The sequence below is a fragment of the Sclerotinia sclerotiorum genome, genomic scaffold (genome assembly GCF_000146945.2).
Source record: "Sclerotinia sclerotiorum 1980 UF-70 scaffold_1 genomic scaffold, whole genome shotgun sequence".
Taxonomy (NCBI): Eukaryota; Fungi; Ascomycota; class Leotiomycetes; order Helotiales; family Sclerotiniaceae; genus Sclerotinia; species Sclerotinia sclerotiorum.
The window spans coordinates 1,482,286-1,497,289 of NW_001820835.1; the positions used below are offsets into that span (position 1 = coordinate 1,482,286).

At 43.7% G+C, this 15,004-nt stretch overlaps 5 protein-coding genes across 5 annotated transcripts; 4 read left to right on the top strand and 1 right to left on the bottom strand.

Annotated features, from left to right (window-relative positions):
* Positions 1-732: 732 nt before the first annotated feature.
* Positions 733-3,982, top strand: SS1G_00569 (hypothetical protein; the record flags this gene model as incomplete). The annotated part of the gene is made up of 8 exons (XM_001598430.1): positions 733-802; positions 859-1,001; positions 1,048-1,215; positions 1,275-1,445; positions 1,502-2,826; positions 2,872-2,954; positions 3,007-3,313; positions 3,361-3,982. The coding sequence occupies 8 exons, from the start codon at positions 733-735 to the stop codon at positions 3,980-3,982; spliced, it is 2,889 nt and encodes a 962-aa protein (XP_001598480.1).
* A 734-nt stretch (positions 3,983-4,716) lies between these two features.
* On the top strand, positions 4,717-6,244 carry SS1G_00570 (conserved hypothetical protein; the record flags this gene model as incomplete). The annotated part of the gene is made up of 3 exons (XM_001598431.1): positions 4,717-5,025; positions 5,076-6,113; positions 6,164-6,244. The coding sequence occupies 3 exons, from the start codon at positions 4,717-4,719 to the stop codon at positions 6,242-6,244; spliced, it is 1,428 nt and encodes a 475-aa protein (XP_001598481.1).
* A 781-nt stretch (positions 6,245-7,025) lies between these two features.
* SS1G_00571 (hypothetical protein) lies at positions 7,026-9,013 on the top strand (the record flags this gene model as incomplete). The annotated part of the gene is made up of 5 exons (XM_001598432.1): positions 7,026-7,144; positions 7,426-7,825; positions 7,892-7,963; positions 8,003-8,618; positions 8,784-9,013. 5 exons carry the CDS (start codon positions 7,026-7,028, stop codon positions 9,011-9,013), a joined length of 1,437 nt encoding a protein of 478 aa, XP_001598482.1.
* Positions 9,014-9,383: 370 nt separating this feature from the next.
* On the bottom strand, positions 9,384-11,744 carry SS1G_00572 (hypothetical protein; the record flags this gene model as incomplete). Its single annotated transcript, XM_001598433.1, has 3 exons — positions 9,384-9,558; positions 9,639-9,703; positions 10,209-11,744. The coding sequence occupies 3 exons, from the start codon at positions 11,742-11,744 to the stop codon at positions 9,384-9,386; spliced, it is 1,776 nt and encodes a 591-aa protein (XP_001598483.1).
* A 1,921-nt stretch (positions 11,745-13,665) lies between these two features.
* Positions 13,666-14,161, top strand: SS1G_00573 (predicted protein; the record flags this gene model as incomplete). Its single annotated transcript, XM_001598434.1, has 2 exons — positions 13,666-13,719; positions 14,000-14,161. 2 exons carry the CDS (start codon positions 13,666-13,668, stop codon positions 14,159-14,161), a joined length of 216 nt encoding a protein of 71 aa, XP_001598484.1.
* Positions 14,162-15,004: the final 843 nt, after the last annotated feature.

Below are 15,004 nucleotides of genomic sequence, written 5' to 3' on the forward strand. Positions count from 1 at the left end.
TGTAGAGGTGTGAGGAGTGAATGAACTGAAGCATTTGCAGGAAACCAAATTTTCCGAAACTAGGTATATAAAGAAATTTGAAGTTTGCAATACGAAGCGTGAGGGGTAAATGGAGTGAAGCAGCTACCTAGGCCATGCGTTAAAAATTGAAACTTTCGAAAAGCATTATGAAGATGAATAAATATCTAAAATTCAAGCGGATATGGGACACAATATATGCCTAAGTGTATAAGAGAGGTATCGCATGAACTTCAACAATACTCTCTATGAATTTTTGACTTCACTTCCGAGGCTACCAAACTATTGTCAAGCCTATAAGGCTACAAGGCTGCCAACTTGACTGATGATGACACTAGTCTTCAATGAGAGGCTCCTGATAGGTTTCTTCAACAAGCAGATCAGATAAGAGTACAAAAAAGTTTCAAAGTAGAGATATCTGATTGTGATAGCACATTTGATGAAATTTCTTGACATAACAAAAACTCGACGTACATCTTTCGTTTTGCTTTCAAATAGCTCATAAATTGTTTGTCGCTTTAGCTGGAATCAAGGAATCATTCTTGAAAGACTTTCTTGGCCTGACCCCATTGCATGTTTCTATGAAGTCGGATTCCGGATTATCTCTGCCTCCGAGCTCCATCCTTTTTAGATTCTAGAAAGTTTACAAACAAACATTCTGTGTCAATCACAGCTCTTGATTTCTATTTAGATCTTCACACGGTCTCTTTAGATATGTCTTCAGATATTCAGACAGTTGCAGCTCTACTCCAAGCTACTTTGGACCCTAGGCAGCATAAACAAGGTTTGTAAACTACTCTGGCTCATGTTTGTAAAGTAATTATTGACTGTTTTGTGTAGCTGAAGCAGCTCTGAAAGTCGAGCAGGGCAAACCTGGATTTTCTCTCCTCCTACTCAACATCGTTGCGGCAGATAATCTTCCAGTTAATACCAGACTCTCGGGAGCTTTATGCTTTAAGAACTTCATCAAGTACAACTATGTGGTAAGTATCTCGCGCTGTTTTCACTTCTCTGCTAACAAATCTCTAGGACGAAGAGAGAAACTACAAGCTTCCGCAAAATGAAGTTTTTACGATAAAGACTGAGTTGATTGGGCTCATGGTCTCGGTCCCAAACAGTATACAAGCCCAGCTTGGAGAAGCTATTAGTATAATCGCGGAGTCGGACTTCTGGGATAGATGGGATACATTGGTGGATGTTAGTTACCTTTCCGCCGGATCTATGTTCGTACTGGAAAATTTACTGACAATATGTAGGACCTGGTCTCGCGCCTCACTCGCGATAATGCTAAGATCAATAATGGTGTACTGGAAGTTGCGCATTCGATATTCAAGCGATGGAGACCACTGTTTGCCTCGGATGCTCTATACACAGAAGTCAACCACGTACTATCAAAATTTGGACAACCTTTCGTCCAGCTTCTAGCTGTATGGTTTAACTCGCGCAATGTTATTATAAGCATCAGCTAATTCGTTTTCTACAGAGCACCGACCAGCAAATACAAGCTAATAAGGATAATAAGGAGGTTTTGAAGCAACATTTCGAAACGATGAATCTTTTGATGAAGGTTTTTTTTGATCTTTCGTGCCAAGATCTCCCTCCTATCTTTGAGGACAATATCGAAGACCTATCTAAACTTCTGCACAAGTACTTGACGTATGAAAACCCTCTCTTAGCGACAGACGATGATTCGGAATCAGGACCTCTCGAATTTGTGAAAGCCGGGATATGTGAGGTTTCAACACTTTACATGCAGAAATACGAAGACGCATTCGGTAGTCTTTGTGAGCCCTTCATCACAAGCGCTTGGAGTCTATTGACAACTATTGGCCCCGAGACGAAATTCGACATACTGGTTAGCAAGGCATTGCATTTCCTGACCGCTGTTGCAAGTCTCGACAAGCATGCTCAAAATTTCAACAACGGCGATATCTTGAGTCAGGTGGTCGAAAAGGTCATCTTGCCCAATGTAAGCCTGAGGGAAACCGACATTGAACAATTCGAGGATGAGCCTATCGAGTACATCCGAAGAGATCTGGAAGGCTCAGACGCTGATACCAGACGACGAGCAGCAACAGACTTTTTGCGCAAGCTTTTGGAGAAGTTTGAGCCACTTGTGACGGATGTCGTTGGCCGATACATTAAACACTACCTCGACCAATTCTCGCAAAACGGTAGTGATCATTGGAAATCTAAAGATACTGCTGTATACTTGTTTTCTGCTATCGCAGCGAAGGGTGTCATCACTGCTGGACAAGGTGTTAAAACTACTAACCCCTTGGTGGATGTTGTCGACTTTTTCCAGCAAAACATTGCAAATGATCTTCTGGCGGAAACTAATGTGGAGCCAATCTTGAAAGTGGATGCTATCAAGTTCCTTTACACGTTCCGTAGTCAACTAACGAAAGATCAATGGAAAGCCGCATTCGAACCTTTGGTTAAGAATTTAGGATCCTCAAATTATGTGGTATACACTTATGCCGCAATCACGGTGGAAAGAGTTTTGTTTCTCACAAACGATGCAAACCAGCATATCTTTGGCAAGGAAGACGTATTACCGCTTGCTGAAAGTTTGTTGGATCACTTGTTCCATTTGATCGAAAAGGACGCTGCACCGGAAAAAATCCAAGAGAACGAGTTCCTTATGCGTTGTGTTATGAGGGTGCTCATTGTCATCAAGGACGGCGTTATTCCAATAGCAGATAAAGTTTTGCAACACTTGATCAAGATCACTCAAGTTATTGGCCAAAATCCTAGTAACCCCCGCTTCTACTACTATCACTTTGAGGCCTTTGGTGCTTTGATTAGGTATGTACAAATCTTTTATGCATAGCTCCTATCTAACGTATATAGATGGTCCGCACCTTCACAACCCGATAAGCTTGAGAATGACCTGTATCCAACATTTGCTGGTATTCTCTCCAGTGATGTTCAAGGTATGCTCAATATCCGCTCGGAATATGGACTCTTGCACTAACAATCACCAAGAATTCATGCCTTACGTCTTCCAGTTATTCGCCGCTCTTCTGGAAGCTAACCCATCCACAACACTTTCTGACTACTACAGAAATTTGATCACCCCTATTCTAAGTCCTACTCTTTGGGAATCCCGTGGAAATGTGCCAGCACTCACCAGGTTACTTTCTGCAATGATCCCTAAATGCGCTGCTGAACTTGTAGCGAACAACCAACTAGAGCCAATTCTTGGTATTTTTCAGAAACTAATGGCCGGGAAATCAAGGACCGAATTACAGAGTTTCGATGTCTTGGAAGCTTTGATTATATCTTGCAACGTGTAAGTAATCCCCGTATTTGCACCATTTGTATGCTAACAAGTAATAGCACTGCCATCGAGCAATACTTCCCCACGATCTTGAACATCATGTTCACGCGTCTTAACAGCAACCCTCCGGAAGCCTTCAAGCGTCGCTTCGTCCGCTTCTACCACCTTATCTCATCTAAAGATCAGCAAGGCCTTGGGGCAGATTTCTTCATAAAGCAATCAGACGCGGTGCAAAACACCGTATTTGTGCCTCTTTACTTGACCATCATTCTACCAATTACCCAGCAATTCCCTCGACCACTAGACCGCAAGATAGCCGTCATTTCTTTGACAAAGACCCTGACCGATTCACAAGCATTCGCTGTCAAATATAAGAGGGGTTGGTCCAAGACTTGTGAGGCTCTACTCAAGTTGTTGGAAAATCCACCACTACCCGTCACAACAGATGATGTAGTCGCTGAAGCGGACGTTGATGATCTTAGCTTCGGAGTCGGCTTCACACAACTTAACACTTGCAAGAAGGTGGCGGATGACGAATGGCCAGAGATCACGGATGTAAAGCTTTGGGTGGGGTCATATCTCAGAGATGCAAATGCACGACACGACCGAGCAATCTCGGGTTTCGTCAACGAAAGATTAAATTCCGAAGCCAGAAGTCTTCTGGTTGAATATATGCAGTAGGATGGAAGATTATTACGCATGACACGAAGTTGACGAAATAATATGGTGTTTTGTACTGATACAGGAGCATTTCAGCGAGGTAGCGAAAAGCAGGTAGATTGGTTTCCACGATTCCCACAGTGAGTAGTATTGAGGAACGAGTTGCATCCATGATACAATCTGTCCAATGCATAAGTTACTGCCCGAATTCTGGAATTGCTTGCCATGACCTAGCCTCCGGGATATGGAGCAATCATCAGATAGAGGTGCTTTGGATCTTGAGATACTGGAAGCAATGCTTTTTATCTTCGTATTCCATTTATCCCGTGTTGAACCATGACCATATACATAACAAATACTATTTAAAGATTATTTTGTTCTGGTGTCTTCAAACGATATCCGCGAGCAAGAAGAGAAACCGTTTCATTGTGCTCACACGTGACCGCGAAATTAAAATTTATCCATCAATTCACCCAATTTACCTTCAGTTATGACAACAAATTCCCAAATATTTTCGTAGAAGGTTTTCCAACTGACAATAAATAAACAAGTGCACCATTTTCGAATATCTGTACCGAAATTTAATTATTACAAGCTAGGAGCTTGCAAAATAAGTGCTAAATATTTAGGGAAGTGAAATTGTTACTAGCCCTATAATAGATAACCGAACCCGCGATTTTTGATTTTGAATCTATTGGTGGGGTTGAACCATATTTTTTTCGACGGACGACGACTCAGAGCAAAATCACAGCATCATGAGCGCCTTTCAAAATGGAGGCATCGCATCGCGAGCCTTGGACGATGACTCTGATATCGAGGAGGAGGCTCTCGCAAACGACTACAAGGAGCAGGTTCAATATGAGGGAATGGAAGAGTTGGAACAAGTCAATTCGATGAGCATGGCACAACAGACGGATGATATTCAGTCGAGGCTTGCTGCTGCTGCACAACCTTTGGACTTTTCTGCTCCTCTGGAAGTCAAGTTTGCAAGCTACGATAATTATTGTAGTTTGTTTCACTTTATTTTGAACTCCGACGGGCCAGTTGACCTCGAACCTCCATCTGTAAGCTCTTTGTTCATTCATTGGCGGTATGATATGCTAATTACTTACAGTACTACTGGGCTTGGGACGTTATCGACGAGTTTATCTACCAATTCAACTCTTTCTGTTCATACAGAAACCGCGTCGCGCGTCAAGGAACAAATGAGGAGGAAATTCAAATCCTCCGTGAAGCGCCAAACACATGGGGATGCTACAGCGTTCTCAACGTCTTATACTCTCTCATCCAGAGATCGCAGATCAACGAGCAACTAGCTGCCATGAGGCGCAACGAAGAGCCCATGGCAGTCGCTGGTGATTACGGTTCAAAGTCCTTGTACAGAATGCTCGGATACTTCTCCATCATTGGATTGTTGCGAGTTCATTGTCTTCTCGGTGATTTCAGTCTCGCTTTGAAAACCCTTGACGATATCGAGCTTAACAAGAAAGCTATGTTTGCACGTGTTATGGCCGCCCATTTCACTACCTATTACTATGTGGGATTCTCATACATGATGATGCGCAGATACGCAGATGCCATCCGCATGTTCAGCCACATCTTGATCTACGTTTCAAGAACGAAGAATTTCCAAAAGAACGCACAATATGACTCAATCTCAAAGAAGAACGATCAAATGTACGCTCTCATTGCCATCTGTGTCGCTTTCCACCCAACTCGTCTTGATGACACCATACACACTGCTCTCCGCGAGAAGTATGGTGATCAACTCCTAAAGCTTCAACGCGGTGGACCAGAGTCCCTCCCCATCTTCGAAGAGCTATTCCGCTCCGCTTGCCCTAAATTCATTTCTCCTACTCCTCCCGACTTCGACAACCCGGAGCTGAACGTTGACCCTCTCGAGCACCATCTATCTATCTTCATGGATGAGGTTAAGACAAATATGTGGAGCCCAACTGTGAAGTCTTATCTTCGATTATACACCACTATGGATTTAAAGAAGTTGGCCGGATTCTTAGAGGTTGAACCGGAGAAGCTGAGAGGATGGTTATTGGTCAACAAGCAACGCAGCAGACAAATCAGATGGACCGATAATGGATTGTTGGATGGAGAAGTAGTCAATTCTAATGATCTTGATTACGCAATGCAAGGGGTAAGTAAAAGCTGTAAATTGATGTGGAATTTTGCTAATCATCTGTTCAGGATCTTATTCATATTTCTGAAGCCAAGGTCGGCCGCAAGTTGGTGGATTGGTACCTCAGAAACCTTGCTCGCACATACTAAAACACCTTTCACGCTTTTCTCTTGACAATATTGCTTTCACTCTATGGCATTGGTATGGCGTACTGGGGGGGGTGAAAAAGACAAATCTACGAAATGGTCTGTCAAAAATGGCATGAAGGCGAGGAGCCTCACGAGTAGAATAAAATAAATTATGAAGCAAAATTATGGACCCTCTGTGTACTGGATAACTTTGAAATTATGTGCATGATTTACCACTTCCCCTGTATTGTAAAGCATTCGCAAGGCTAAAAGGAAGGCGCGGCTGCCTTGGCATTCAATATGTATCATAAAGGCTACCAATAACGTAAGTAATTGCTTACACAACCGTTGATTCATCCATAACTCTGCTTAAGTATTCCAGACACCTTAAAACTTCACCATCTGGGCATGAATAATAAATCTTCAAATAATCCTAGTACGACACCGCTGTTTCTCGCCTGAAGCTACCTAGGACGGACCACTTCCTCCATCCACTTTGACAAATCCCAAACCAACAATCTCAAGGTTCTCATGCCCACCTCATTCAGCACAAAAGTATTGGAAAAGATACATTAGGGTCACTTCGAATAGACCATATGTCTAGTATATAACTGAACAACCACCTACCATGTCAGCATCTACTTCCCCACACGTCAAAAGTTCAGATTCGCCATCTCCAAAATCTCCTCTTTCACCCAATACTCCTGCACCGTCAAATGCAGATTATTTTACTTCTCCAAAGCTTAGGTCTATCACCGAACATGTCCAATATAATCATCTACCTAGCCAACGGCTAAACTCGATGTCAAGCATATCTTTCAGAGGAAGTTCGAAAGGACCGCGGCCCTTAAAAGAAGGAAATGGTAAAGGGAAACCTTTGACCCGTCCTCGCCTCAGAGGCTCGAGTCCACCTCCTCCACCGTAAGTTCTTTGTCAGATTCTCTATACTTTATGGGACAAAGATTTAGTACGCCGTAGGGCAAGAAGAAGATGGTACCATCAAATAAGTACTTTGTGACATCTCAAGCTTTCCTTCCCGGATCCTGGCGGCCGAAATCTGGGGGCGGGTGATCAACCCCACTTGGCTTCTATATCTATCGCGCAAAGACAACTCTCAATGGTTGATTAGAAGCATTCTTATATTACCGCCTTAATATTTCTTTGCTTCACTTAGATCTAACGCTAATGGCTCCTCTAAATAGAAAGTTTCAAGGAAAAGTCTCCTTCGACAGCATTGGATCACTTTCGGAGCCCACAGAGAGGAATACCAGAAGCTACACACAAAACTCTAAACATGAGGGATATCAGTACAAGCGATCCTCCAGGACTTTTATGGTCGGCATAGATGAAAATTCGTATTCGGACATTGCTTTACAGTGGATGCTGGAGGAGCTCGTTGATGATGGGGACCAAATTATCTGTTTGAGGGTTGTTGATAAAGACTCGAAAATGATCACTGACAGAGCCCTGGAGATCAAGCAATACCAGCAGGAGGCAAGAGAGCTACTGGATGCTATACAGAAAAAGAATGATGACAATAGAGCTGTTAGTATTGTACTGGAGTATGCCATAGGAAAAGTCCATACCACATTTCAAAAAATGGTATGTTTGTACTTTTCAATCGTTCGCGAAAGCTTGATGCCACTTACTAACAATCTGCCTCTCCAGATTCAAATTTACGAACCTGCAATGCTTATCGTTGGAACTCGAGGGCGAAGTCTGGGTGGTTTTCAGGGGTTGGTAGGGAATAGAAATTCATTCTCGAAATGGTGCTTACAGTATTCGCCTATACCTGTTGTTGTCGTAAGACCTACGGAGAAGAGGTTAAAGAAGAAACAAAAAAGAGATGCCGATCCTGCACGCCAAAGTTACAGTCGTATCTTACAAGAGAGTGGAGTAAATGGCCATGAAACATCAATCGTTGCAAGCAATCTCGAGAGCGCGATCGGCCCTCTTATTGAGGCGCACGCCGTTGCAGCAGCTCTCGGTTTACCAGCGGAGTTCGATCCTACATTGACGCCATTTACTCTTGAGGGTAGTCGACCTCTCAAAAAGATAGATTCCGGCAAAAGCGAAGCAACAAGCTGTACCAGTGGATTTGATTCTCGACCTCAAAGTCCAGAAATGCTTGTGAAGAGTCCTAGTTCTGCACAGCTTGATAGTCCGATCATGAGTGGTGATGATTACAGTGATGGAGAAGGGGACGACGATGAAGGAGAATTCGAGGCCGTACCGGGACACACGCTACTTGGCAACGATAATACAGCTCAGCCAAACCCGGAAATCGAAAAGAAGAAGAAGCTCCATGAGATGGAGTTCGAAGAAGCAAAAGCTTTGTTTAGAAAATCATCTACTGGCTCTACTGAAAGCGTTGATCCAGAAGGTGGAGGAGAGAGTAGTTGACTAGCCGGCCCGGGCGAAACTTTATACGGAACATCCAATGGCGAATACCACTCTTACGAGAATGCTCTGTTATTAATACCTTCCTTCATTTAGCTCATTTTATTTTGCTATTTTGGAATTGCCTGCACCCGGGCCAGGCTTATATGGATGGGGGAAGAGGGGGGGGAAAGGGGAGGAGAGAAGGGGAGGAGAGAAGGGGAGGAGAGAAGGGGAGGAGAGAAGGGAAGGGGAGAGGGGGATAGCGGAAGAAGGGAGCGGGGGAGAGGGAAGGAGAGGGAAGGAGAGGGAAGGAGAGGGAAGGATAGGGAAGGAGAGGGAAGGAGAGGGAAGGAGAGGGAAGGAGAGGGAAGGAGAGGGAAGGAGAGGGAAGGAGAGGTAATAGGATGAGGGGTAATAGGAGGACGGATGAATAAACTCTTACGAATGATACGACTGCTATGATTAATGATGACCTAGGTTCAAGGTTAAACTCGGTATGGGAATGGGAACAAGGCTGCATCGATACTACGGTACATGCAATTGAGAGATGGCACAGCGGGATATGACATATCAGGAAGGACACATCGATAAGGGTACTTAAGTCTTTTTCTAATTTGAGCGAACATCTTAAAGTTATGGGCCAAGCCCTTACAATGGATTCTCTGTGCGCTTCAAAATACTATGAAATCGAAGCTGTTCTGTTTAACGATTGTTTTGCCTTCTGTATTTGAGTAGGATGGAATGACCTACAAGGTTTGGGTGCCTCACTGTAATCTTACTACCCGATTTGCAACTTGTCTCCAACAATTTGATTTACCATAACACCCCTCAATGTTTGAATTGTTCTTGACATTGAGATAGTATCTATGCATGCCTTCACTCTTGTCATTGTATGAAAGTGAATTCTAGCTGTAGTGCCTAGGTTACGATCATCGATAGTGTCGAATCGTGTACTTTTATTATGAGTGTAGGTGTATAGCCATACTTTGGACTGGCCGCGAGCGCCGCGGATATCATGGTGTTTATTTCTCACTTGTTTTTGGCACTTCCTTGGGAGGGGTTTAGGCTGTTGGGGCGGGTTAGTGGCTTGTATTTAGACTGTTTGGCGATTAGAGGTTTGTGTTTAGTAGGTTGTTTTGCGAGCTGCTAAATATTGGTAGGAAGGATAAATTATAAGAGCAACCGTTAAAGCGTGAGAATAGCTATTAGCTATCTGAGAATACTGATCCAGTTTTCCAGAGAGTGAATTAATTAGGTTTTCATAAAAGTCTCTGAATGGTGAGCTTTGACATCATGTAGTCGATTTATTCATTTCATAGATTATCCTTGAGTTTCTCAGGCTTTTTTCGACTCTTGAGCGAATTTCTTTAAAGGTGTTGAAGAATATAAACAGCTAATCTATCTACGTCGTCTACCCAATCCAATCCATATCCATATCCATATCGCACATGTATATCCAGAAACCTCCTCCCTCATAACCAATTAACTCCTATCCAGGATATTGTCCAATACCAACTATTGCCCACCCACCCACAAAAACCACCTAAGAATATAACCCTTCCAATCATGATCTCCTCCCCAGACTCCTCGCAGCAGAACTCACCGTCCTCAAACTCTCCCTCCTCTCCTCCCCACCAATCGCCTCTCCAATACCTCCAACCACACACTTCGGAAACGCCATTTCGGGCATCTCCCACGTTCTCTCTCCATGACCACTCGTGCTGGGGATTCCAACAATCTCATCCTTCCTCACCGTCACTACATCATGACTCCTCGCGCTCTTGTGACTTTTCGCCACGCTTCCCCGTGTTTTATGTCCCCTCACACTATTAACCTTCCTGCCCATCTCCTCGGCATCGAAATCCCATTCTCTCCAAAAATCTCGCTTTCCCCTCGTGGCTCGGCGCACCCACCCCGGTAGCAGACCTCCTCGTACTTTATATGTCCAGTAATCTTTCAGTTCGTAGTCGTGCGGCATGATTCTTCCTCCTGACATCTTTGCCATGGCCCATGCGGAAGTATTGAGGAGCGTGTATGTGACGATTCCTGTGATTAGTCCGTAGGCAATCGAATATGTAAAAGGCATGATGGCTAGCGTTAAGAAAGCCGGGATAGAATCGCCCAGGTATCGCCAATTAATTTCTGTGCATGCGCGCGCCATCATTGCGCCAACGAGGATGAGGGTACAACCAGTTGCCCAGGGAGGAATGCTAGCGAAGATTGGGGCAAAGAACAGACTGATGAAGAAACAAAAGCCGGTAGTGACGGCCGTGAGACCTGTTACTCCACCTTCTGAGATCCCGGCGCCAGATTCAATAAATGCAGTGACGGGCGGAGAGCCCATGAAAGAGCCTAGAGATATACCAAAGGCGTCGACTAGGTAGGCCACGGCACTGCCTTCAAAATCCTGAGTATCTTCATCGATGGCGCCACAAAAACGCGCCATCGAATATAATGTTCCCGTACAATCAAGGATATCGACGTAAAGAAAGGTTACAAGCGCGGAAGCGAATTGTCCAGCGCCAGCTCCAGTGATATTCCAATCCTGCGCAGCTAGCACTCGAGAAATGGGATGGAAAGTGACGATTTTTTTGAAAAACTCAAAAGCCGCATCGCCGGAAACGGTGGCAGGAAAATAGGTTACGGAAGTATTGCGCGGCCATGAAACGATGGAGACGAGGAGGATTCCTGCTATGACGGCACCTTTGACACGATACATCATCAGGAACGCCGTGAACATTCCCCCACCGAATATGCCAAGCCACATGGTCGGACTTCGCATTTTACCCGACGTGCATGTTCCGTCTGGGGCGATGAATTCAGGTATACAACCTGTTACTTGAAGAGGTACATCAGCATTACTGCCTGTGATAGCACCGATTCCCGCGCTGTAAGTGAGTCCAATGAGAGCGAGGTAGAGCCCGATACCTGCACCGCTGGCGATCTTCAAGCTTCGGGGTATTGCGCGCGCAAGCCATTGCCTCAATCCGAGTATTGAAAGTGCAACAAAGAGGAGCCCTTCAATGAAGACAGCTGTTAATGCTAGTCTGTATGAGACGGGTCCTTGACCATGTATTCCGACAACTTGGTAGGCAAAATACGCATTAAGCCCCATGCCTGGAGCTAGAGCGATGGGCATATTTGCGAAAACCCCCATGCAAAAACTTGTTAGAGCAGATATCGCTGCCGTACCTGTAACCAGATCTTGATTGACCTCCTGAACGCATATCTGGTAACTGGGATCCGTTGAACTGTCTAGGCAAAATGGATCCGTGGAATCAGGGGGATAATGGCATATACATGTTCCTCCGGTGGCTTGGGAGGTGTCAGCGACGTTATTGAGGTATTTTTCTATAACTTGCCTGATACGATGGAAGCATTGACTGAGATGATATACGCCATAGCGAAAAAAGTGGCCAGACCAGCTCTCACTTCTGTCAGAAACCTGGAGCCTTTCCTCTCATATCTATGCCCAGAAAATTCCAACCTGAATCGTCTTCCAACGGGGCTCTTCGCCACGGTCATATTCGTCTTCTCCACCTAAATTCCAATAAGCATTAGAATCGCCAAAAGACCGTTAATCATAGTTACCCAACCCATGATGGAAAATTATGTATTCTATCATGCAATGAAGTTGGTGGTTCTCTCTTGGATAAAATGATTGTGTTATGGGTCCTTTTATATGGTCGATGCTATATACATGGCCACAGATTATTGTAAAACTTAAGTATTTATTATTGATCAACCAGGTAAGATTGTCCAGTTATTGTCCGGCTTCACGGACAAACTCTGCCAAGGTAGAATGAGTATGATTTTGTTGTGTTTGAGATATGCCCAAAACGTTAATAAACTCGATTGCTCCAACATTCATCCGTTATAGACATGAAACGCAAGATATAAAGGCCCAAGAGAATTACGATGTTAAGTCCGGCAATAATCTAATACGAGAGGCTTTTGGATTGCATAAAGTGATCGAAAGCACTGTGAGAAGCGGGTTGCGACCGAAAGCTCGGGACCAAATTTTGGGGCTCTTTGAGCCAAAAGGAAGAAAAGATAAAAATACGATGAAGGCAAAGTATAGATGGCAGAAATAGTAACAGAACATATGGATAGCACATGCCCGGTAGTCACTGCAGCCGTGTGTAACGTGTAGCATGATAGAATCAGTCAAACAACCTGGATCTGAACTCTCAGATTAATAATGGACGTAGTTACGGCGGCTCAACTTTCTAAAGGCCTGATAAATCTTGCTACCCCTACACCTTTGTCTAAGGTTATTTTTCCCGAGTATTTTGCAATGAATTTGTCCAATGATGACTGGGTGCAAGACTACATACAGCCTTGTAGCTTCTATCAATCCGCGTCCAGTATCTTCGCAGCACCTTGCTCAGTATATTCGTTTTCAAATCGGGACAATAACCCACTTGGGAATCAACACCGCCAAATTCGGGATACACTACCGAGAGGAGCAGCTGGGCGTTGCCCACATTATCTGATACATTAGAAGTGATTTGTACAGAGATCAGTTTGACTCGCTATGATCAGACGTAGATAAGTCCGCCTATGTCCACTAGGAACACAAACATCTCTCTCGTGCTACAAGTGATGAATTTCAAATACTCCTAATTGCCGAGCTGATTAGACAGAACATTAGAAGAGACTCATTTTCTTGAAAAAAAAATCACCGGACAATACCGATATGTACTGGATACTTTACCAGGAATGTTCTGAAATGAGATTAGCCATCGCGTCCTGAGCCAGTCAAAACACACTCTTGATGATACCAATCATCCAAGGGTTGATAACGGCCAAGATCACCATTCGTCGGTATCCTATCCAATGGAATATTTCTCAAATTCCAAATTGCTCTGCTGCACCGAAAAATAGAAACCTGATTCTAAGAATGTGTTCATTCTTGGAGCTACAAATTCTAAGACAGCCAAACACTCATTTCTCCTGGCTGTGGTGCGAGTAATCTTGTGCCACTTTGCTTTCTTGGATTCCCTATTGATACATACATATTTTTCTCATCCCCCATTTTTCAAACCTCCGTTGTCATGATGGCAACGACTTCTGCAGTGTTTTCTCCTCGTGACACAATACCGGCCGCTGTGGTCAGCGAAAGCTGCAGCTACTTCTTAGCTGTGATTGTTCAGCTTGAGTTTAGCCAATAGCTTTACACTTACGCGCATCATGAATCGTGAATTCCTGATATCATGCTTACTCCGTACAGTTTGATCCTCGGTTAGTTATCCAAGCTTGAATAAATGAAGAGGTTAAAGACCTGCTTCATTATATTTTTCGAATCAATTTTAATAAACCTCAGAGTTCGTTTGCCAACAACGCAAGGAAGGCAAATAAGTAAAATTGCCTACTAATTACACCTAATCATAGAAAATGGTTCCACAAAGTTGTAAATTGCCCTACAGAGTTAGCAGTCCTGAACAACCAGTTGAATGGTCCGATATTGAAGAAGCAGAGAAGCCTTACGGATGCAACATTGACAAACGGGTACTTACTGCTTTTGTCGTAACACCTTTACAGAGAAAGAGGTAATTAACCAAGCAACTTAACTTCGAACCGATTTCCCTTAGACATGATATACGATCTGTACCTATACGTGCGTGCATTGATGTATGTACATGTATGCGCTATGCTGTACAGCCGGTGGGGATTTAGTTTATGCTGTGGAATTGGGGTTTTGTATAGTGGACCACACTAGCACGTTATCTGGGGTTAGCTTGCAGAGAGCAGTTCTCTGCAAACGCGATGAGGGCCAGTTATGATTCATATCCTAGCAAACTTTCTTACTTAAATATCTATAAAAGATGGTGCATACTTTCTTACCTTCAAAATTTCGAAAATCATGTGCATTTGGCAATATTTGAGTAGAGATTGGACATTGGAGATCGGACCATATATCATCCGAAGTGTGCAGCCAATTTTTGATCAATGATGGCTTGACACTGTTGAAGACAAACAGCTGGAGAAATATCATATGTGGAAAGAATAACCCTGATAATAGTTTTCGTCAAACAAAATGATGATAGAATGAGACGAACATACATCGAACGAGATTCTGACATATGCCAAAAAAGGAAAATCGGCGTCTTACACTGTAATCGGTGAAGATTTGTGTTAAGTGAGGCTCATAATCTTGATCTTCTGATGGTTGATAATTGTCAGCTTGGTCGTATGTCAATCTTGAATTGCACAATCTACTCATAGCAAATGAGACAGAATCAAGCAATACTAGATTAAATCGTCCGAAGTATCCACCCAGTAGCTTATCAGACATAGTGCTTGCTATTTCCTTAGCATGGTGCGGAAAGCTACATCGAGCGGGAGGAAGATAATATCACGCAGCGAGGGGAGCCGAAAACAGGCACATAAAGCTCC